This window comes from Pseudophryne corroboree, chromosome 10, assembly GCF_028390025.1.
Source record: "Pseudophryne corroboree isolate aPseCor3 chromosome 10, aPseCor3.hap2, whole genome shotgun sequence".
Classification (NCBI taxonomy): Eukaryota; Metazoa; Chordata; class Amphibia; order Anura; family Myobatrachidae; genus Pseudophryne; species Pseudophryne corroboree.
Genome location: NC_086453.1, coordinates 227,121,297 through 227,145,714, shown reverse-complemented (window position 1 = coordinate 227,145,714; position 24,418 = coordinate 227,121,297). Strand labels below are relative to the sequence as shown.

Sequence of the window (24,418 nt, the reverse complement as noted above, 5' to 3'; positions counted from 1 at the left end):
CTGTTGCCATCATGTTTCCTCTCTGGGGCAGTGGAAGCACTATTATAGAAGTTTTCTGTACTAGGCATAACTTATGCTTCTTAAAATATTACATTTCTCTAACGTCCTAAGTGGATGCTGGGAACTCCGTAAGGACCATGGGGAATAGCAGCTCCGCAGGAGACTGGGCACAACTAAAGAAAGCTTTAGGACTACCTGGTGTGCACTGGCTCCTCCCTCTATGACCCTCCTCCAGACCTCAGTTAGAATTTTGTGCCCGGCCGAGCTGGATGCACACTAGGGGCTCTCCTGAGCTCCTAGAAAAGAAAGTATATTTTAGGTTTTTTATTTTCAGTGAGATCTGCTGGCAACAGACTCACTGCTACGGGGGACTTAGGGGAGAGAAGCGGACCTACCTGCTTGCAGCTAGCTTGGGCTTCTTAGGCTACTGGACACCATTAGCTCCAGAGGGATCGAACAGAGGCCCAGCCTCGGTCGTCCGGTCCCGGAGCCGCGCCGCCGCCCCCCTTGCAGAGCCAGAAGCAAGAAGAACGTCCAGGAAATCGGCGGCAGAAGACTCCGGTCTTCATTAAGGTAGCGCACAGCACTGAAGCTGTGCGCCATTGCTCCCTGTGCACACCACATACTCCGGTCACTGATGGGTGCAGGGCGCTGGGGGGGGGGGGCGCCCTGGGCAGCAATTAGAGTACCTTAAAAGTGGCAAATCACACATAATATAGCCTAATAAGCTATATATGTGTAAAATACCCCTGCCACATTATGATTATAAGAGCGGGAGAAGTCCGCCGAAAAAGGGGCGGGGCTATCTCCCTCAGCACACTGGCGCCATTTTCTCTTCACAGTGCAGCTGGAAGACGGCTCCCCAGGCTCTCCCCTGTAGTTTTCAGGCTCAAAGGGTTAAAAAGAGAGGGGGGGCACAAAATTTAGGCGCAAATCTGTGTATTATAGCAGCTATAAGGGAAAAATCACTGTGGGTAGTGTGAATCCCTGCATTATATAGCGCTCTGGTGTGTGCTGGCATACTCTCTCTCTGTCTCCCCAAAGGACTTTGTGGGGTCCTGTCCTCAGTCAGAGCATTCCCTGTGTGTGTGCGGTTTGTTGGTACAGCTGTGTCGACATGTTTGATGAGGAGGCTTATGTGGAGGCGGAGCAGATGCCGATAAATGTGATGTCACCCCCTGTGGGGTCGACACCTGAGTGGATGGACATGTGGAAGGAATTACGTGACAGTGTCAACTCCTTACATAAACGGTTTGACGACATAGCAGATGTGGGACAGCCGGCTTCTCAGCCCGTGCCTGCCCAGGCGTCTCAAAAGCCATCAGGGGCCCTAAAACGCCCACTACCTCAGATGGCAGACACAGATGTCGACACGGATACTGACTCCAGTGTCGACGACGATGAGACTACTGTACATTCCAATAGAGCCACCCGTTACATGATTACGGCAATGAAAAATGTGTTGCAAATTTCTGATATTACCCCAGGTACCACAAAAAATGGTATTATGTTTGGGGAGATAAAGCTTCCAGTGGTTTTTCCCCCATCTGATGAATTAAATGAAGTGTGTGAAGAAGCGTGGGTTTCCCCCGATAAGAAACTGGTAATTTCTAAAAGGTTACTAATGGCGTACCCTTTCCCGCCAGAGGATAGGTCACGTTGGGAGACATCCCCTAGGGTGGATAAAGCGCTCACACGTCTGTCAAAGAAGGTGGCACTACCGTCTCCGGACACGGCCGCCCTAAAGGAGCCTGCAGATAGAATGCAGGAGGCTATCCTGAAGTCTGTATATACACACACTCAGGCATTATACTGAGACCAGCTATTGCTTCAGCATGGATGTGCAGTGCTGCAGCTGCGTGGACAGATTCTCTGTCAGATAACATTGATACCTTAGACAGGGACACTATATTGCTAACCATAGAGCATATTAAAGACGCAGTCTTATACATGAGAGATGCACAGAGGGATATTTGCCGACTGGCATCTAAAATAAACGCAATGTCCATTCTGCCAGGAACTCGGCAGTGGACAGGTGATGCTGATTCTAAAAGGCACATGGAAGTTTTGCCTTACAAGGGTGAGGAGTTGTTTGGGATGGTCTCTCGGACCTCGTTTCCACAGCTACTGCTGGGAAATCAACATTTTTGCCCCATGTTCCCTCACAACCAAAGAAAGCACCGTATTATCAGGTACAGTCCTTTCGGCCCCAGAAAGGCAAGCGGGTTAAAGGCGCGTCCTTTCTGCCCAGAGGCAGAGGTAGAGGAAAAAGCTGCACCATACAGCCAGTTCCCAGGAACAAAAGTCCTCCCCCGCTTCCTCTAAGTCCACCGCATGACGCTGGGGCTGGAGCCAGGTACGGTGGGGGCCGTCTCAAGAATTTCAGCGACCAGTGGGCTCGCTCACGGGTGGATCCCTGGATTCTACAGGTAGTATCTCAGGGGTACAAGCTGGAATTTGAGACGTCTCCCCCTCGCCGTTTTCCTCAAATCTGCCTTGCCGACAGCTCCCTCGGACAGGGAGGCAGTGCTGGAGGCAATTCACAAGCTGTATTCGCAGCAGGTGATAGTCAAGGTAGCCCTTCTTCAACAGGGACGGGGTTACTATTCCACAATGTTTGTGGTACCGAAACCGGACGGTTCGGTGAGACCCATTTTAAATTTGAAATCCTTGAACACTTATATACGAAGGTTCAAGTTCAAAATGGAATCGCTCAGGGCGGTTATTGCAAGCCTGGACGAAGGGGATTACATGGTATCACTGGACATCAAGGATGCTTACCTGCATGTCCCCATTTACCCCCCTCACCAGGAGTACCTCAGATTTGTGGTACAGGACTGTCATTACCAATTCCAGACGTTGCCGTTTGGTCTGTCCACGGCACCGAGGGTATTTACCAAGGTAATGGCAGAGATGATGATACTCCTTCGAAGGAAGGGAGTTATAATTATCCCGTACTTGGACGATCTCCTTATAAAGGCGAGGTCCAGGGAACAGTTGTTGATCGGAGTAGCGCTAGCTCGGGCAGTGCTACAACAGCACGGCTGGATCCTGAACATTCCGAAGTCGCAGCTGGTTCCTACAACGCGTCTACTGTTCCTGGGGATGGTTCTCGACACAGAACAGAAAAAAGGTTTCTCCCGGAGGAGAAGGCCAAGGAGTTGTCATCTCTAGTCAGAGACCTCCTAAAACCAAAACAGGTGTCGGTGCACCATTGCACGCGAGTCCTGGGAAAGATGGTGGCTTCTTACGAAGCAATTCCATTCGGAGGGTTCCATGCAAGGATCTTTCAGTGGGATATGTTGGACAAGTGGTCCGGATCGCATCTTCAGATGCATCGGCTGATAACCCTGTCTCCAAGGGCCAGGGTGTCGCTGTTGTGGTGGCTGCAGAGTGCTCATCTTCTAGAGGGCCGCAGATTCGGCATACAGGACTGGGTCCTGGTGACCACGGATGCCAGCCTTCGAGGTTGGGGGGCAGTCACACAGGGAAGAAACTTCCAAGGACAATGGTCAAGTCAGGAGACTTCCCTACACATAAATATTCTGGAACTAAGGGCCATTTACAATGCCCTAAGTCAGGCAAGACCCCTGCTTCAAAACCAGCCGGTGCTGATCCAGTCAGACAACATCACGGCGGTCGCCCATGTAAACCGACAGGGCGGCACAAGAAGCAGGATGGCGATGGCAGAAACCACAAGAATTCTCCGATGGGCGGAAAATCATGTGTTCGCACTGTCAGCAGTGTTCATTCCGGGAGTGGACAACTGGGAAGCAGACTTTCTCAGCAGACACGACCTCCACCCGGGAGAGTGGGGACTTCATCCAGAAGTCTTCCAAATGATTGTACACCATTGGGAAGGGCCACAGGTGGACATGATGGCGTCCCGCCTCAACAAAAAGCTAAAAAGATATTGCGCCAGGTCAAGGGACCCTCAGGCGATAGCTGTGGACGCTCTGGTATGTGTTCCCTCCTCTGCCTCTCATACCCAAGGTACTGAGAATAATAAGAAGGAGAGGAGTAAGAACTATACTCGTGGTTCCGGATTGGCCAAGAAGATCTTGGTACCCAGAACTTCAAGAAATGATCTCGGAGGACCCATGGCCTCTGCCGCTCAGACAGGACCTGCTGCAGCAGGGGCCCTGTCTGTTCCAAGACTTACCGCGGCTGCGTTTGACGGCATGACAGTTGAACACCGGATCCTGAAGGAAAAGGGCATTCCGGAGGAAGTCATCCCTACGCTGATTAAGGCTAGGAAAGATGTGACCGCAAAACATTATCACTGCATATGGCGAAAATATGTTGCTTGGTGTGAGGCCAGGAAGGCCCCAACGGAGGAATTTCAACTGGGTCGAATTCTGCACTTCCTACAGTCAGGAGTGACTATGGGCCTAAAATTGGGTTCCATTAAGGTCCAGATTTCGGCTCTGTCCATTTTCTTCCAAAAAGAACTGGCTTCACTGCCTGAAGTTCAGACTTTTGTTAAGGGAGTGCTGCATATTCAGCCCCCGTTTGTGCCTCCAGTGGCACCGTGGGATCTCAACGTGGTGTTGGATTTCCTGAAGTCGCATTGGTTTGAACCACTTAAATCCGGGGAGCTAAAATACCTCACGTGGAAAGTGGTCATGCTGTTGGCCTTGGCGTCGGCCAGGCGTGTATCAGAATTGGCGGCTTTGTCATGCAAAAGCCCTTATCTGATTTTTCAAGGTGGTATCAGCTTTTCATGTGAACCAACCTATTGTGATGCCTGCGGCTACTCGGGACTTGGAGGACTCCAAGTTGCTGGACGTAGTCAGGGCCTTGAAAATATATGTTTCCAGGACGGCTGGAGTCAGGAAAACTGACTCGCTATTTATCCTGTATGCACCCAACAAGCTGGGTGCTCCTGCTTCAAAGCAGACTATTACTCGCTGGATCTGTAGCACGATTCAACTTGCACATTCTGCGGCTGGACTGCCGCATCCTAAATCTGTTAAAGCCCATTCCACGAGGAAAGTGGGCTCTTCTTGGGCGGCTGCCCGAGGGGTCTCGGCTTTACAACTTTGCCGAGCAGCTACTTGGTCGGGGTCTAACACATTTGCTAAATTCTACAAGTTTGATACCCTGGCTGAGGAGGACCTAGAGTTCACTCATTCGGTGCTGCAGAGTCATCCGCACTCTCCCGCCCGTTTGGGAGCTTTGGTATAATCCCCATGGTCCTTACGGAGTTCCCAGCATCCACTTAGGACGTTAGAGAAAATAAGATTTCTCTGACGTCCTAGTGGATGCTGGGAACTCCGTAAGGACCATGGGGAATAGCGGGCTCCGAAGGAGGCTGGGCACTCTAGAAAGATTTATGACTACCTGGTGTGCACTGGCTCCTCCCACTATGACCCTCCTCCAAGCCTCAGTTAGATTTTGTGCCCGGCCGAGGTTGGATGCACACTAGGGGCTCTCCTGAGCCCTTAGAAAGAAAGTATAGATTTAGGTTTTTTATTTTCAGTGAGACCTGCTGGCAACAGGCTCACTGCAGCAAGGGACTAAGGGGAGAAGAAGCGAACTCGCCTGCTTGCAGCCGGATTGGGCTTCTTTGGCTACTGGACACCATTAGCTCCAGAGGGATCGACCGCAGGCCCAGTCCTTGGTGTTCGGTCCCGGAGCCGCGCCGCCGTCCCCCTTACAGAGCCAGAAGCAAGAAGAGGTCCGGAAAATCGGCGGCAGAAGACATCAGTCTTCACCAAGGTAGCGCACAGCACTGCAGCTGTGCGCCATTGCTCCTCACACACACTTCACACTCCGGTCACTGAGGGTGCAGGGCGCTGGGGGGGGGCGCCCTGAGAAGCAATAATAACACCTTGGCTGGCAAAAATACCACAATATATAGCCCCAGAGGCTATATATGTGGAAAATACCCCTGCCAGAATATAGAAAAAAGCGGGAGAATAGTCTGCGGAAAAGGGGCGGAGCTATCTCCCACAGCACACTGGCGCCATTTCTCCTTCACAGATCCGCTGGAAGGAAGCTCCCTGGCTCTCCCCTGCAGTCTACACTACAGAAAAGGGTAAAAACAGAGAGGGGGGGCACTAAATTTAGGCGCAGTATAAATTATATAGAAAAAGCAGCTATAGGGGACATAACTCAGTTAGTCCCTGCATTATATAGCGCTCTGGTGTGTGCTGGCATACTCTCACTCTGTCCCCCCAAAGGGCTTTTGTGGGTCCTGTCCTCAGTTGGAGCATTCCTTGTGTGTGTGCGGTGTGTCGGTACGGCTGTGTCGACATGTTTGATGAGGATAATGATGTGGAGGCGGAGCAGATGCCTTTAGAAGGGATGTCACCCCCTGCGGGGCAGACACCTGAGTGGTTGAGCTTATGGAAAGAAATGAGTGCACGTATAGACTCCTTACATAAGAAATTTGACGACATGCCAAATGTGGGACAGCCGACTTCTCAGCTCGTGCCTGTCCAGGCGTCGCACAGGTCATCAGGGGCTCTAAAACGTCCGCTACCTCAGACCGCAGACCCAGATGTCGACACTGATACTGACACCAGTGTCGACGACGATGAGTCTAACCTGATGCCCACTAAGGCCATTCACTGCATGATTGAGGCAATGAAAGAGGTGTTACACATTTCTGATATAAATACAGGTACCACTAAAAAGGGTATTATGTTTGGGGAGCAAAAACTACCCGTAGTTTTCCCCCCATCAGATGAATTAAATGAAGTGTGTGAAGAAGCGTGGGCTTTCCCTGATAAAAAATTGGTAATTCCTAAGAAGGTACTAATGGCGTTCCCTTTCCCGCCAGAGGATAGGTCACGTTGGGAAACACCTCCTAGGGTGGATAAAGCGCTCACACGTTTGTCTAAAAAGGTGGCACTACCGTCTCCGGATACGGCCGCCCTCAAGGAACCTGCTGATAGAAAGCAGGAGGCGATCTGTATATACACACTCGGGCATTATACTTAGGCCAGCTATTGCGTCAGCTTGGATGTGCAGTGCTGCCGCTGCGTGGTCAGATAAACTGTCAGAAAATATTGACACATTAGACAGAGACACGATCCTGTTAACCATAGACCATATCAAAGACTCAGTCTTATATATGAGAGATGCACAGAGGGAAATCTGCCGGCTGGCATCTAAAGTAAGTGCATTGTCCATTTCTGCTAGGAGAGGCTTATGGACTCGCCAGTGGACAGGAGATGCAGATTCTAAAAGGCACATGGAAGTTTTGCCTTATAAGGGTGAGGAATTATTTGGGGATGGTCTCTCGGACCTAGTTTCCACAGCAACGTCTGGGAAGTCAGCATTTTTACCCCATGTCCCCTCACAGCCTAAGAAGGCGCTGTTTTATCAGGTTCAGTCCTTTCGGACCCAGAAAAACAGGCGTGTCTTTTCTGTCCAGAGGCAGAGGTAGAGGGAAAAAGGCTGCAACAAACAGCAGGTTCCCAGGAGCAAAAGTCCTCCCCCGCTTCTTCTTCCAAGTCCGCCGCATGACGGTGGGGCTCCACAGGCGGAGCCAGGTACGGTGGGGGGCCGCCTCAAGAATTTCATCGATCAGTGGGCTCGCTCACAGGTGGATCCCTGGATCCTTCAAATAGTATCTCAGGGGTACAAACTGGAATTCGAGGCGTCTCCACCCCACCGGTTCCTAAAATCTGCCTTGCCGATTGCTCCCTCAGACAGGGAGGCGGTGCTAGCGGCAATTCACAAGCTGTATTCCCAGCAGGTGATAATCAAGGTACCCCTACTTCAACAAGGCCGGGGTTACTATTCCACACTATTTGTGGTACCGAAACCGGACGGTTCGGTGAGACCCATTTTAAATTTGAAATCCTTGAACACATACATAAAAAAATTCAAGTTCAAGATGGAATCGCTCAGGGCGGTTATTGCAAGCCTGAACGAGGGGGATTACATGGTATCCCTGGACATCAAGGATGCTTACTTGCATGTCCCCATTTACCATCCTCACCAGGAGTACCTCAGATTTGTGGTACAGGATTGCCATTACCAATTCCAGACGCTGCCGTTTGGACTGTCCTCGGCACCGAGGGTATTTACCAAGGTTATGGCGGAAATGATGATACTCCTTCGAAAAAAGGGAGTTTTAATTATCCCGTACTTGGACGATCTCCTAATAAAAGCGAGGTCCAAGGAACAGTTGTTGGTGGGAGTAGCACTATCTCAGGAGGTGCTGCACCAGCACGGCTGGATTCTGAATGTCCCAAAGTCACAGCTGGTTCCGGCGACACGGCTACTGTTCCTGGGTATGATTCTGGATACAGTCCAGAAGAAAGTGTTTCTCCCGGAGGAGAAAGCCAGGGAGTTGTCATCTCTAGTCAGAGACCTCCTGAAACCAAAACAGGTATCAGTGCATCGCTGCACGCGGGTCCTGGGAAAGATGGTGGCTTCTTACGAAGCAATTCCCTTCGGCAGGTTCCATGCCAGAATCTTTCAGTGGGACCTGTTGGACCAGTGGTCCGGATCGCATCTTCAGATGCATCGCTTAATAACCCTGTCTCCAAGAACCAGGGTGTCTCTACTGTGGTGGCTGCAGAGTGCCCATCTTCTAGAGGGCCGCAGGTTCGGCATACAGGACTGGGTCCTGGTGACCACGGATGCCAGCCTTCGAGGCTGGGGGGCAGTCACACAGGGAAGAAACTTCCAAGGACTATGGTCGAGTCAGGAGACTTCCCTTCACATAAATATTCTGGAACTAAGGGCCATCTACAATGCCCTAAGTCAAGCAAAATCCCTGCTCCTACACCAGCCGGTGCTGATCCAGTCAGACAACATCACGGCAGTCGCCCATGTAAATCGACAGGGCGGCACAAGAAGCAGGATGGCGATGGCAGAAGCCACAAGAATTCTCCGATGGGCGGAGAATCGTGTACTAGCACTGTCAGCGGTGTTCATTCCGGGAGTGGACAACTGGGAAGCAGACTTCCTCAGCAGACACGACCTCCACCCGGGAGAGTGGGGACTTCATCCAGAAGTCTTCCAGATGCTGGTAAACCGTTGGGAAAAACCACAGGTGGACATGATGGCGTCCCGTCTCAACAAAAAGTTAAAAAGATATTGCGCCAGGTCAAGGGACCCTCAGGCGATAGCTGTGGACGCTCTAGTGACACCGTGGGTGTACCAGTCGGTTTATGTGTTCCCTCCTCTGCCTCTCATACCAAAGGTATTGAGAATAATAAGAAAGCGAGGAGTAAACACAATTCTCGTGGTTCCGGATTGGCCAAGACGAGCGTGGTACCCGGAACTTCAAGAGATGCTCTCAGAGGACCCGTGGCCTCTACCGCTCAGACAGGACCTGCTACAGCAGGGGCCCTGTCTGTTCCAAGACTTACCGCGGCTGCGTTTGACGGCATGGCGGTTGAACACCGGATCCTAAAGGAAAAGGGTATTCCGGAAGAAGTCATTCCTACGCTTATTAAGGCCAGGAGAGATGTTATGGCAAAGCATTATCACCGCATATGGCGGAAATATGTTGCATGGTGCGAGGCCAAAAAGGCCCCAACAGAGGAATTTCAACTAGGTCGATTTCTGCATTTCCTGCAAGCAGGAGTGAATATGGGCCTAAAACTAGGCTCCATTAAAGTACAGATCTCGGCTCTGTCGATTTTCTTTCAAAAAGAACTAGCTTCAGTACCTGAAGTTCAGACATTTGTAAAAGGAGTGCTGCATATTCAGCCCCCGTTTGTGCCCCCTGTGGCACCTTGGGATCTCAACGTGATGTTGAGTTTCTTAAAATCACATTGGTTTGAGCCACTAAAAACCGTGGATCTGAAATATCTCACGTGGAAAGTGGTCATGTTATTGGCCTTGGCTTCAGCCAGGCGAGTGTCAGAATTGGCGGCTTTATCATGTAAAAGCCCTTATCTGATTTTCCATATGGATAGGGCAGAATTGAGGACTCGTCCCCAATTTCTCCCTAAGGTGGTGTCAGCGTTTCACCTGAACCAGCCTATTGTGGTGCCGGCGGCTACTAGTGAATTGGAGGACTCCAAGTTGCTAGACGTTGTCAGGGCCCTGAAAATATGTTTCCAGGACGGCTGGAGTCAGAAAATCTGACTCGCTGTTTATCCTGTATGCACCCAACAAGCTGGGTGCTCCTGCTTCTAAGCAGTCTATTGCTCGCTGGATTTGTAGTACAATTCAGCTTGCACATTCTGTGGCAGGCCTACCACAGCCAAAATCTGTAAATGCCCATTCCACAAGGAAGGTGGGCTCATCTTGGGCGGCTGCCCGAGGGGTCTCGGCTTTACAACTTTGCCGAGCAGCTACTTGGTCAGGGGCAAACACGTTTGCAAAATTCTACAAATTTGATACCCTGGCTGAGGAGGACCTGGAGTTCTCTCATTCGGTGCTACAGAGTCATCCGCACTCTCCCGCCCGTTTGGGAGCTTTGGTATAATCCCCATGGTCCTTACGGAGTTCCCAGCATCCACTAGGACGTCAGAGAAAATAAGAATTTACTCACCGGTAATTCTATTTCTCGTAGTCCGTAGTGGATGCTGGGCGCCCATCCCAAGTGCGGATTGTCTGCAATACTTGTAAATAGTTATTGTTAACTAAAGGGTTATTGTTGAGCCATCTGTTGAGAGGCTCAGTTGTTTTCATACTGTCAAACTGGATATAGTATCATGAGTTGTTTGGTGTGGCTGGTAAGAGTCTTACCCGGGATTCCAAATCCTTCCTTATTATGTCCGCTCGTCCGGGCACAGTGTCCTAACTGAGGCTTGGAGGAGGGTCATAGTGGGAGGAGCCAGTGCACACCAGGTAGTCATAAATCTTTCTAGAGTGCCCAGCCTCCTTCGGAGCCCGCTATTCCCCATGGTCCTTATGGAGTTCCCAGCATCCAGTATGGACTACGAGAAATAGAATTACCGGTGAGTAAATTCTTATTTTTACTCACCGGTAAATCTATTTCTCGTAGTCCGTAGTGGATGCTGGGCGCCCGTCCCAAGTGCGGATTGTCTGCAATACTTGTATATAGTTATTGTTTAACTAAAGGGTTATTGTTGAGCCATCTGTTGAGAGGCTCAGTTATATTTCATACTGTTAACTGGGTATAGTTATCACGAGTTATACGGTGTGATTGGTGTGGCTGGTATGAGTCTTACCCGGGATTCCAAATCCTTTCCTTATTGTGTCAGCTCTTCCGGGCACAGTATCCTAACTGAGGTCTGGAGGAGGGTCATAGAGGGAGGAGCCAGTGCACACCAGGTAGTCCTAAAGCTTTCTTTAGTTGTGCCCAGTCTCCTGCGGAGCCGCTATTCCCCATGGTCCTTACGGAGTTCCCAGCATCCACTACGGACTACGAGAAATAGATTTACCGGTGAGTAAAATCTTATTTTTTCTGTTTCAAAATCCGCAAATTAAAATTTAGGATTTTAGTGCATCAGAATTAATATCCTTGATGTGTTTATAACCTTCTTACACATTTGAAATAAATAATCTGTGTTGCCTTAACAGCATCTCTTTCTCATTTAAAATTGCTTAAAAGGTAGCCCAGAAGGCAAATGCTCTTAACAGTATGAAACGTAAATCACATTGTTCAAGTATGAAAATAGATAGGGGGTTAATCCAACTGCGGGCAGTGTTTTTGCTCCCTCTAGTTAGTGCGACACGAGCCGCACTTCACGACAGCTCAAGTAGCACAATTTTGGTCGCTGCCCAATATGTCCATGTACAAAAGTGTGCGAATTCGGGAAGATCGTGGTGCGAGACGCGGTGCCGGCCGTTGCAACATCAACTGGTACAATTCACCCGCAATTGGATTGACTTCATAAGTGAGCATGTAAAACATCGACGCCTAACAGGTGGTAGCATTATATGCCTGCACACATTGGCCTTTAGTCACTACTCCCATGGTCAGACACTACAGACAAGCCTCTCAATTTTGCAGAAAAGGATAAGTGAGGACTAGCTAAAGAAAATATAAGTCATGTCTCGCATCTGAACATTGGCATAATATTTATGGATATTGCATGTCGCACTCGTTCTGTTCAGCATTGTATTTAGGGCCTAATTCAGGTCTCATCGCAGCAACAAATTTGTTAGCTACTGGGCAAAACAATGTGCACTGCAGGGGGGGGGGGGGGGGGGGGCAGATGTAACATGTGCAGAGAGAGTTAGATTTAGGGTGGGGTGTGTTCAAACTGAAATCTAAATTGCAGTGTAAAAATAAAGCAGCCAGTATTTACCCTGCACAGAAACAATATAACCCACCCAAATCTAACTCTCTCTACATGTGTATCTGCCACACTTGCAGTGCACATGGTTTTGCCCATCTGCTAACAAATTTTCTGCTGCGATCAGATCTGAATTACCCCCTTATATACCCTAAGCTGCCTTTTTTTTTTAATCAGTCTTTGAGTTACTGTCGGGGATATCTGCAGGACATAGGATAAATTCTTGTCCCCTTTATAAAAGAGTTTCTCAAGTATTTAAGTTCCGATTCCCTGACAGTGAAACACACACACAAACTGCCTTCTAATGTCATGCTGTCTTCCTTTATTTTCTGCACTATATAAGTGCAATGAAATTCCTATTTCTCTGACGTCCTAAGTGGATGCTGGGACTCCGTAAGGACCATGGGGAATAGCGGCTCCGCAGGAGACTGGGCACAACTAAAGAAAGCTTTAGGACTACCTGGTGTGCACTGGCTCCTCCCTCTATGACCCTCCTCCAGACCTCAGTTAGAATCTTGTGCCCGGCTGAGCTGGATGCACACTAGGGGCTCTCCTGAGCTCCTAGAAAAGAAAGTAATTTTAGGTTTTTTATTTTCAGTGAGATCTGCTGGCAACAGACTCACTGCTACGAGGGACTAAGGGGAGAAGAAGCGAACCTACCTGCTTGCAGCTAGCTTGGGCTTCTTAGGCTACTGGACACCATTAGCTCCAGAGGGATCGAACACAGGGCCCGACCTCGATCGTCTGGTCCCGGAGCCGCGCCGCCGTCCCCCTTACAGAGCCAGAAGCAAGAAGATGGTCCTGAAAATCGGCGGCAGAAGACTTCGGTCTTCAACAAGGTAGCGCACAGCACTGCAGCTGTGCGCCATTGCTCCTCATGCACATCTCACACTCCGGTCACTGATGGGTGCAGGGCGCTGGGGGGGGGCGCCGTGAGCAGCAATATTAACACCTTGGCTGGCAAAAAAATCACAATATATAGTCCTAGAGGCTATATATGTGAAAAATACCCCTGCCAGAGATCCATAAAAAAGCGGGAGAAGTCTGCCGAAAAAGGGGCGGGGCTATCTCCCTCAGCACACTGGCACCATTTTTCCCTCACAGCTCCGCTGGAAGGATCGCTCCCAGGATCTCCCCTGCAGTTTCAAGACTACAAAGGGTAAAAAAGAGAGGGGGGGCACTAAATTTAGGCGCAGCAGTGTGTGTATATATATATATATATATAAGCAGCTATAAGGGAAAATCACTCAGTTATAGTGTTCATCCCTGTGTTATATAGCGCTCTGGTGTGTGCTGGCATACTCTCTCTCTGTCTCCCCAAAGGGCTTTGTGGGGTCCTGTCCTCAGTCAGAGCATTCCCTGTGTGTGTGCGGTGTGTCGGTACGGCTGTGTCGACATGTTTGATGAGGAGGCTTATGTGGAGGCGGAGCAGATGCCGATAAATGTGATGTCACCCCCTGCGGGGCCGACACCTGAGTGGATGGACTTGTGGAAGGAATTACGTGAAAGTGTCAACTCCTTACATAAAAGGTTTGACGACATACCAAATGTGGGACAGCCGGCTTCTCAGCCCGTGCCTGCCCAGGCGTCTCAAAAGCCATCAGGGGCTCTAAAACGCCCGCTACCTCAGATGGCAGACACAGATGTCGACACAGATACTGACTCCAGTGTCGACGAGGATGAGACTAATGTAACTTCCAATAGGGCCACACGTTACATGATTGAGGCAATGAAAAATGTGTTGCACATTTCTGATGTTACCCCAGGATCCACAAAAAAAAGGGTATTATGTTTGGAGAGAAAAAACTACCAGTAGTTTTTCCCCCATCTGAGGAATTAAATGAAGTGTGTGAAGAAGCGTGGGCTTCCCTCAATATAAAACTGGTAATTTCTAAAAGGTTACTAATGACGTACCCTTTCCCGCCAGAGGATAGGTCACGTTGGGAAACATCCCCTAGGGTGGATAAAGCGCTCACACGCTTGTCAAAGAAGGTGGCACTACCGTCTCCGGATACGGCCGCCCTAAAGGAGCCTGCTGATAGGAAGCAGGAGGCTATCCTGAAGTCTGTATATACACACACAGGTATTATACTGAGACCAGCTATTGCTTCAGCATGGATGTGCAGTGCTGCAGCTGCGTGGTCAGATTCCCTGTCGGAAAATATTGATACCCTAGACAGGGACACTATATTGCTAACCATAGAGCATATAAAAGACGCAGTCTTATACATGAGAGATGCACAGAGGGATATTTGCCGGCTGGCATCTAAAATAAGTGCAATGTCCATTTCTGCCAGGAGAGGGTTATGGACTCGGCAGTGGACAGGTGATGCAGATTCTTAAAGGCACATGGAAGTTTTGCCTTATAAGGGTGAGGAGTTGTTCGGAGGTGGTCTCTCGGACCTCGTTTCCACAGCAACAGCTGGGAAGTCAGCATTTTTACCCCATGTTCCCTCACAGCCAAAGAAAGCACCGTATTATCAGATAGAGTACTTTCGGCCCCATAAGGGCAAGCGGGTTAAAGGCGCGTCCTTTCTGCCCAGAGGCAGAGGTAGAGGGAAAAAGCTGCAGCATACAGCCAGTTACCAGGAGCAAAAGTCCTCCCCCGCTTCCTCCAAGTCCGCCGCATGACGCTGGGGCTCCACAGGCGGAGCCAGGTACGGTGGGGGCACGTCTCAAAAACTTCAGCAATCCGTGGGCTCGCTCACGGGTGGATCCCTGGATCCTTCAAGTAGTATCTCAGGGGTACAAGCTGGAATTCGAGATGTCTCCCCCCTGCCGTTTCCTCAAATCTGGCTTGCCAACAACTCCCTCAGGCAGGCAGGCAGTGTTAGAGGCAATACACAAGCTGTATTCCCAGCAGGTGATAGTCAAGGTGCCCCTCCTTCAACAAGGACGGGGTTACTATTCCACAATGTTTGTGGTACCGAAACCGGACGGTTCGGTGAGACCCATTTTAAATTTGAAATCCTTGAACACATACATAAAAAAATTCAAGTTCAAGATGGAATCGCTCAGGGCGGTTATTGCAAGCCTGGACGAGGGGGATTACATGGTATCACTGGACATCAAGGATGCTTACCTGCATGTCCCCATTTACCATCCTCACCAGGAGTACCTCAGATTTGTGGTACAGGATTGTCATTACCAATTCCAGACGTTGCCGTTCGGCCTGTCCACGGCACTAAGGGTATTTACCAAGGTAATGGCCGAAATGATGATACTCCTTCGAAAAAAAGGAGTTTTAATTATTCCGTACTTGGACGATCTCCTGATAAAGGCGAGGTCCAGGGAGCAGTTGTTGGTCGGGTTAGCACTATCTCAGGAGGTGCTACAACAGCACGGTTGGATTCTAAATATTCCAAAGTCACAGCTGGTCCCTACGACACGTCTACTGTTCCTGGGGATGGTTCTGGACACAGTCCAGAAAAATGTGTTTCTCCCGGAGGAGAAAGCCAAGGAGCTGTCATCTCTAGTCAGAGGCCTCCTGAAACCAAAACAGGTGTCGGTGCATCACTGCACGCGAGTCCTGGGAAAGATGGTAGCTTCCTACGAAGCAATTCCATTCGGCAGGTTCCATGCAAGAACCTTTCAGTGGGACCTGTTGGACAAGTGTTCCGCATCGCATCTTCAGATGCATCGGCTGATAACCCTGTCTCCAAGGACCAGGGTGTCTCTGCTGTGGTGGCTGCAGAGTGCTCATCTTCTAGAGGGCCGCAGATTCGGCATACAGGACTGGGTCCTGGTAACCACGGATGCCAGCTTTCGAGGCTGGGGGGCAGTCACACAGGGAAGAAACTTCCAGGGACTATGGTCAAACCAGGAGATTTCCCTACACATAAATATTCTGGAACTGAGGGCCATTTACAATGCCCTAAGTCAAGCAAGACCCCTGCTTCAAAACCAGCCGGTACTGATTCAGTCAGACAACATCACGGCGGTCGCCCATGTAAACCGACAGGGCGGCACAAGAAGCAGGATGGCGATGGCAGAAGCCACAAGGATTCTCCGATGGGCGGAAAATCACGTGTTAGCACTGTCAGCAGTGTTCATTCCGGGAGTGGACAACTGGGAAGCAGACTTCCTCAGCAGGCACGACCTCCACCCGGGAGAGTGGGGACTTCACCCAGAAGTCTTCCAAATGATTGTAAACCGTTGGGAAAGGCCACAGGTGGACATGATGGCGTCCCGCCTCAACAAAAAACTAAAAAGATATTGCGCCAGGTCAAGGGACCCTCAGGCGATAGCTGTGGACGCTCTAGTGACACCGTGGGTGTACCAGTCGGTTTATGTGTTCCCTCCTCTTCCTCTCATACCCAAGGTACCGAGAATAATACGAAGGAGAGGAGTAAGAACTATAGTTGTGGTTCTGGATTGGCCAAGAAGAGCTTGGTACCCAGAACTTCAAGAAATGGTCTCAGAGGACCCATGGCCTCTGCCGCTCAGACAGGACCTGCTGCAGCAGGGGCCCTGTCTGTTCCAAGACTTACCGCGGCTGCGTTTGACGGCATGGCGGTTGAACACCGGATCCTAAAAGAAAAGGGCATTCCGGAGGAAGTCATTCCTACGCTGATTAAAGCCAGGAAAGATGTAACCGCAAATCATTATCACCGCATATGGCGAAAATATGTTGCGTGGTGTGAGGCCAGGAAGGCCCCAACGGAGGAATTTCAGCTGGGTCGATTTCTGCACTTCCTACAGTCAGGAGTGACTATGGGCCTAAAATTGGGTTCCATTAAGGTCCAGATTTCGGCTCTGTCGATTTTCTTCCAGAAAGAACTGGCTTCACTGCCTGAAGTTCAGACATTTGTTAAGGGAGTGCTGCATATTCAGCCCCCTTTTGTGCCTCCAGTGGCACCTTGGGATCTCAACGTGGTGTTGGGTTTCCTAAAGTCACATTGGTTTGAGCCACTTAAAACCGTGGATTTGAAATATCTCACATGGAAGGTGGTCATGCTGTTGGCCTTGGCTTCGACCAGGCGTGTGTCAGAATTGGCGGCTTTGTCATGTAAAAGCCCTTATCTGATTTTCCATATGGATAGGGCAGAATTGAGGACTCGTCCCCAGTTTCTCCCTAAGGTGGTATCAGCTTTTCATTTGAACCAACCTATTGTGGTGCCTGCGGCTACTAGGGACTTGGAGGATTCCAAGTTACTAGACGTAGTCAGGGCCTTGAAAATATGTTTCCAGGACGGCTGGAGTCAGGAAAACTGACTCGCTATTTATCCTGTATGCACCCAACAAGATGGGTGCTCCTGCTTCGAAGCAGACTATTGCTCGTTGGATCTGTAGCACAATTCAGCTTGCGCATTCTGCGGCTGGACTGCCGCATCCTAAATCTGTAAAAGCCCATTCCACGAGGAAGGTGGGCTCTTCTTGGGCGGCTGCCCGACGGGTCTCGGCTTTACAACTTTGCCGAGCTGCTACTTGGTCAGGGTCTAACACTTTTGCAAAATTCTACAAATTTGATACCCTGGCTGAGGAGGACCTTGAGTTTGCTCATTCGGTGCTGCAGAGTCATCCGCACTCTCCCGCCCGTTTGGGAGCTTTGGTATAATCCCCATAGTCCTTACGGAGTCCCAGCATCCACTTAGGACGTCAGAGAAAATAAGATTTTACTCACCGGTAAATCTATTTCTCGTAGTCCGTAGTGGATGCTGGGCGCCCATCCCAAGTGCGAATTGTCTGCAATACTTGTATATAGTTATTGTTTAACAAAAGGGTTATTGTTGAGCCATCTGTTGAGAGGCTCAGTTGTTATTCATACTGTTAACTGGGTATAGTATCACGAGTTGTACAGTGTGATTGGTGTGGCTGGTATGAGTCTTACCCGGGATTCAAAATCCTTCCTTATTGTGTCAGCTCTTCCGGGCACAGTATCCTAACTGAGGTCTGGAGGAGGGTCATAGAGGGAGGAGCCAGTGCACACCAGGTAGTCCTAAAGCTTTCTTTAGTTGTGCCCAGTCTCCTGCGGAGCCGCTATTCCCCATGGTCCTTACGGAGTCCCAGCATCCACTACGGACTACGAGAAATAGATTTACCGGTGAGTAAAATCTTATTATTTATTATTGAATGTTGCATTGTTTATATTTACTTTTTTGTCTTGTTTGTTAACATACTTTCATTTTCTTCATTGTTTTACAAATGTAATGTGAATTGCTCAAAAATACAAAAACAAAAATTCTTCCACCCAGCATCTAAATGATAATTGTTCTCTGTGTGCCGCTAAAGGGAGGTAAAGAAACCAAAAGGCAAAGCCACTGAGCACAAGGATCAACTCTCTCGCCTCCAAGAAAAGGACCCTGAGTTTTACAAGTTTCTGAAGGATAATGACCAAACTCTGCTGAACTTCAATGACTCGGACAGCTCAGATGAAGAGAGTGGTGCTCACCAACTTCCCGACCACCTAGAGGTAACACGACAGTGTCTCAGCAGCTGGCTGATCTGTGTCTCTTCCACAGAGAGCTTGTCATTTATATGCTATCATGCAGTGTTAAGGTTAATGGTATAGGAAAGGTTTATGTGTGAACATACGAACTGCTCTGACCAGCTGTGTTTTAAAAGGATTTATATAAAAATGCAGTGATTGTTTAGACTTGCCTTCGTTATTCTAGGTTGTTTATTTTTTCATGTGTGAAAATTGGTTGGATATAGACTTGTGGCAGGTGGTCAGCATGCCATGAACAGGCAGATAACGGGCAGGTACCTTTCTATTGAGTAAACGGAATTCCTGCTGACTCCCATATTTTCTTTTTCATCCACTAGGGGTCACTGGAGTACTCTTGGGATATGGACGGCTTCCGTAGGAAACAGCACTGAATATTTAAATTTAGAACACTCCACCCCTCCATATCCCCGAGTACCTCAGTGTTTTTTCTGTGCTCGAAGTAGTAACAGCTCTGTGGCTGAGTCCACAATTACTTTGAATTATTTTCTTTTTTTTTTTTGGAATATTTTTCTATTTTATATACATCCCTTTCCCCCTTCCAAAAGGCAGGGTCAGGGATAGTGCAAGCTGCTGAAGCAGCAGTGGCGTGTCGGTCCTCACTGAATGAGCTCCCTCACAGCCACACACAGATCTCCTGCACACAGGCTGGCCGGCGCTTGTACAGAAGCCCCGTCGGAGCCTCATCACAAGCAGGAGTGCAGGTATGTGAACGGGGCGGTCAGCTCCCGCTGCAGCCCCGAGCTGTGGGGACATTGATTAAAGGCGCTGGGATCCCTCTACTGACGGCCGCCCGCCGCTGCTGCTCCGGCCGCCGCTTCTCCGAGCCCCACCGCTGCTCAGGCCGCCGCTTCTCCGAGCCCACCGCTGCTCGGCCCCGCTAATCATAGCGCTTCACAGCGCGCTCCCCGTCCCGCTTCCAGGTTCCCGCTGGCGGCCCCACGCTACCCGCTGCCCGGCCCGCACTGCATCCGCAACGGAGCAGACAGGGGGGCGCGGGGGGGGGGGGGGGGTCATTACAGGAGGCTAATAACGGAATAGAAGGGAAAGCAGCAGCATCAGCAGTATGACAAGCTGTTTTATACTGGCAGGGATTTTTACACAGGCTGTTTATAATATCAGTTAAGAATAGAAACTGCACTGTGATTATAAGTTAAGCATGGCAGCCATTTTAACCATGCTTCCTGTGTCTTCCTGCTGTGATTCCAGAACGTTCCAGTACTACATCTCTACTCCACCGGAGGCGCAGGGGTGTTAGTGGGAATTTGGGATCACATTTCATAGTACTGGCCACGTGTACTGCACTTGGCCAGATATATATTGAGACACCTTACTACTATTTTACTGAGTCGTGCAAGTGTCTGTTTTTTGTGTATTGTATTGTCTGTCGCCATAATGAGTAAGGCACCAGCAAAAACTAAAAAGCATAATTGCAAAGTCTGTAGCAGTGTGTTACCGGATGGATCTACCACATGTACAGTATGTTTTGTGGATTCGGTTCAGAATACAATTTCTGCTCCAGTTTTACAGCCAATTTCCTCACCGAACCCTCCTTGGGAAATGCTAGCCAATGTACTGGCTGGGTTGCAATCAGAATTGGCCGCCGCTCGACAAGAGCGGGAAACGGCAAGATCTGAGTCTAGGGTGAGACTGCCAGAACTACCGGAGGCGTCTCAGCCTTGCGAAAGGTCCAAATCCATTTTGGGTACACGGGATAAATTTCATATGTCTTATGATTTTCCAGTTTCTGCTATGTTGCATTCTGACGATTCCATGCCAGACCTCACGGAACAAGATGAGGGTGAGGAGGGCGAAGTGGAGTCATATAGTGAGGATTTTAACAGCTCCGGCATTGATAATCTCATCAGAGCGGTGCGTCAGTCTCTGAGGTTTACTGAAACTGAGGAGCCTCTCACAAATGATTAGGTCGTATTTACTAAACGACAAAGAACTCCAATAAGTTTTCCTGTCTCGGAATCTCTTAATCAGATGTTAGTAGAAACACGACAGACTCCAGATAAACGGTTTTCTATACCTCGCAGATTTAAGTCTAGTTACCCGTTTCCAGACTCGGTAACATGTACATGGGAGAATCCACCAATAGTTGATTCATCAGTGTCGAAGCTTACCAAGAAATTAACCAATATTGAACTTAAAGGGTCTCAATCAGTACGTAACTTACTACAGATTCAAGATGGAGTCTCTGCGTTCCGTGATTGCGGGTTTAGAGCCAAAGGAATTTATGATTGCGCTAGATCTCAAGGATGCGTACTTACACATTCCGATTTGGCAGCCTCATCAGAAATTCTTGCGGTTTGCAATACGCCAGAACCATTACCAGTTTCAGGCTCTACCGTTTGGCCTGTCGTCAGCGCCTCGGGTATTCACCAAAGTGATGTCTGTGATGATAGCTCATCTCAGATCCCTGGGTGTGACAATAGTTCCGTATTTAGACGATCTGCTCATCAAAGCTCCGTCTCAACAGATGCTTCTCCAACATGCGCTGCTAACGTACAATGTACTGGTTCACCACGGTTGGATTGTCAACTTCAAGAAATCACATCTAATTCCGTCTCAACGCCTTCAATTCCTAGGTATGATTCTCGATACGGTCAATCAAAGAATTTACCTATCACAACAGAAAGTACAGATTCTACGCCATCTAGTACAATTAGTGCTCAAGCCACGCACAGTGTCTGTACACTTGTGCATTCGCCTCTTAGGCACAATGGTGGCAGCTTTCGAAGCGCTTCAGTTCGGAAGATTTCACTCGCGTCCATTTCAACTGAATGTGCTCGCCCAGTGGTCGGGCTCGCATCTGCAGATTCACCACAGGGTGAGGTTGTCGCCAAGGGCAAGAGTGTCTCTGCTCTGGTGGCTCAAGGAACACAATTTAACCGCAGGGAGACTGTTCGGAGGCTGGAATTGGATAATTCTAACGACCGACGCCAGTCTCAGAGGTTGGGGAGCGGTAGTTCAAAATTGTCAGCTTCAGGGTCTCTGGGCGGATCACGAAAGATTGCTGTCTATAAATGTCCTGGAACTCCGCACAATTTACAATGCGCTACGACAAGCAGTGCACATGCTTCGCTCTCAGACTGTCCAAGTGCAGTCAGACAATGCGACGGCGGTCGCATATATCAACAAACAAGGAGGAACGAGAAGCCGCATGGCAATGCAGGAAGTAGCGGAATACCACCAGGTGATATTGTCGGCCGTGTTCATTCCGGGAGTGGACAACTGGGAAGCGGATTATCTCAGTCGTCGGGATTTTCATCCAGGAGAATGGGCATTAAATCCAGAAGTGTTTCACATGTTGGTTCAGCGATGAGGTTATCCTCAGGTGGACCTGATGGCGTCTCGACACAATCACCAAACGCTCCAGTATGTGTCCAGAACAAGAGATCCAAAGGCAGTGGCGGTGAGTGCTCTCACCGTTGCGTGGCCATACAGCCTTGTGTATCTGTTTCCACCGTTTCCATTGCTCCCTCTGGTGCTAAAACGGATCAAAAGGGAGTCTGTCACAGTCATACTAGTGGCGCCTCATTGGCCTCGGAGAGCTTAGTTCTCGGATCTCCGAGGACTACTCGCAGACGATCCTTGGCCGCTCCCACTACGTCCAGACCTGTTACAACAGGGTCCGTTCCTTTACCCTGATTTAGCGCGGCTGCGTTTGACGGGGTGGCTGTTGAGACCGCCCTCTTAAGAAGAGAGGGCATTCCACAATCGGTTATACCAACCATGTTACGAGCTAGGAAGCCGGTTACGGCAGCTCATTATTACAGAATATGGCGTACCTATATAGGTTGGTGTGAAGCTCGGAAGTTTCCGACATCATCTTTCAAGTTATTCCGCCTTTTGTTATTTCTACTGACGGGTTTAGATGGTGGACTGCGTTTATCTACACTAAAGGTGCAGGTATCTGCTTTGTCAATTTACTTTCAAAGACGATTGGCTCTATTGCCGTCTATACACGCTTTTCTCCAAGGTGTCCTCAGAGTTCAGCCTCCGTTCATTCCACCTACAGCGCCATGGGACTTGAATCTGGTTTTAGATTTCTTACAGTCTTCATATTTTGAACCCTTACAGCAAGTGGATATAAAGTTTCTCATTGGAAAACAATTTTTCTTCTAGCCTTAGCTTCGGCAAGGCGTGTTTCAGATTTGGGTGCCTTGTCATGCAAGCCACCGTATTTGGTGTTTCATGATGACAGAGCGGAACTTCGGACGAATACCGCTTTCTTACCAAAGGTAGTGTCATCTTTTCACATCAATCAACCAATAGTAGTTCCTGTGTTGACAGCACATTCTGGAACTCTGGATGTGGTACGCGCATTACGCGTTTATGTATCCCGAACGTCTTCAGTTCATAAGACGGATACGTTGTTTGTTCTCTATGATGCTGCCAAGATGGGTTGGCCAGCGTCTAAACAAACCTTATCCAGATGGATAAAACTGACCATACGTCAGGCTTACCTTCATGCTAGGTTACAGCCGCCTACATCAGTAACCGCTCATTCCACACGTTCTGTGGGAACTTCATGGGCAGCTGGTCGGGGAGCTTCTACAATGCAGCTTTGCCGTGCGGCTACATGGTCTTCAGTGCACACGTTTGTGCGCTTTTACAAGTTTGATACGTTTGCGGCATCAGCATCTAGCTTTGGCCGCCTAGTGTTACAGGTGCCAAACAGCTCTCCCGCCCACGGGGAAAGCTTTGGTACGTCCCAAGAGTACTCCAGTGACCCCTAGTGGATGAAAAAGAAAATAGGATTTTGGTACTTACCAGGTAAATCCTTTTCTTTGAATCCATAGGGGGCACTGGACGCCCACCCAGAGCAGTTTTACCTGGTTTGTGGTAAGTTCAGAGGATCTTATGGTAACACACTCTCACCGACTGGTTCAAATGTATCAAGTGCTGGTTATCGTGTCAACTGTTTAGTTGTCAGTAACGTTATGTGTCAACTTCTTTGTTGTCCGTTATGTTATATGTAATTCTCCATTGTCAACCTCTCTATAGTTCCTGTTCGGCTCAGTAAAAAACACTGAGGTACTCGTGGATATGGAGGGGTGGAGTGTTCTAAATTTAAATATTCAGTGCTGTTTCCTACGGAAGCCGTCCATATCCCAAGAGTACTCCAGTGCCACCTATGGATTCAAAGAAAAGGATTTACCTGGTAAGTACCAAAATCCTATTTTTTGTTGGCTTCTTAGTTTTACACAATTGTGTCCATACTTGTCCATAAAGAAGCATGTCAGACATGTGGTTCATAAAAATCAGCCTTGCTGTAGCGGTAAGGTTCAAGACGGAGCTCCATTGTAAGCAGATTTTTGCGGTACTACTAAATGTTGCTGGAATTCTTTTTTATTTTTTTATTTATTTTTTATTTATTTACATAGTCAAAAGATTTTTTTCCCTGTTCTAGGGAGCCTGAATCCCCTTATGAGAGCAATCTTCTGGGGGGAGTGGGGTTAGGACAAGGCTAGCAGCTGTCATCTGTTTCCCATGCTGAAAACCCAGCCTCGAAAGTGGGTCACCAAACACCTATGGGTTCCCTGGGGCTTTAATCGCTTTCTCAGGGGGTCCCTTCCCTTATACCTGCTAGGCTTGCTCCATACGCAGGATCCGCGGCAAGTATTTTTTCTACGGGCGCTGCAGACTACAAGTGGTAGAACTGGTGGCTGAGCTGCACTATTTCCTGTCTACAGACCGGAGCCTGCTCCTCAGGGTTATTACCATGTGCACCTCCTTTGGGGCATTATTTTCAGTGGGCTTGCACTAGCCAGCTTGCTAT

At 49.1% G+C, this 24,418-nt stretch overlaps 1 protein-coding gene across 5 annotated transcripts in view; it reads left to right on the top strand.

Annotated features, from left to right (window-relative positions):
* Positions 1 to 24,418, top strand: part of NOC2L (NOC2 like nucleolar associated transcriptional repressor) — a 160,617-nt gene that overhangs the window by 3,315 nt on the left and 132,884 nt on the right. For all 5 annotated transcript variants that reach the window (XM_063943126.1, XM_063943125.1, XM_063943128.1 and 2 more), the window contains exon 3: positions 18,414 to 18,594. In XM_063943126.1, the coding sequence (XP_063799196.1) occupies positions 18,414 to 18,594 (181 nt within the window). The remainder of the gene's footprint in view (positions 1 to 18,413; positions 18,595 to 24,418) is intronic.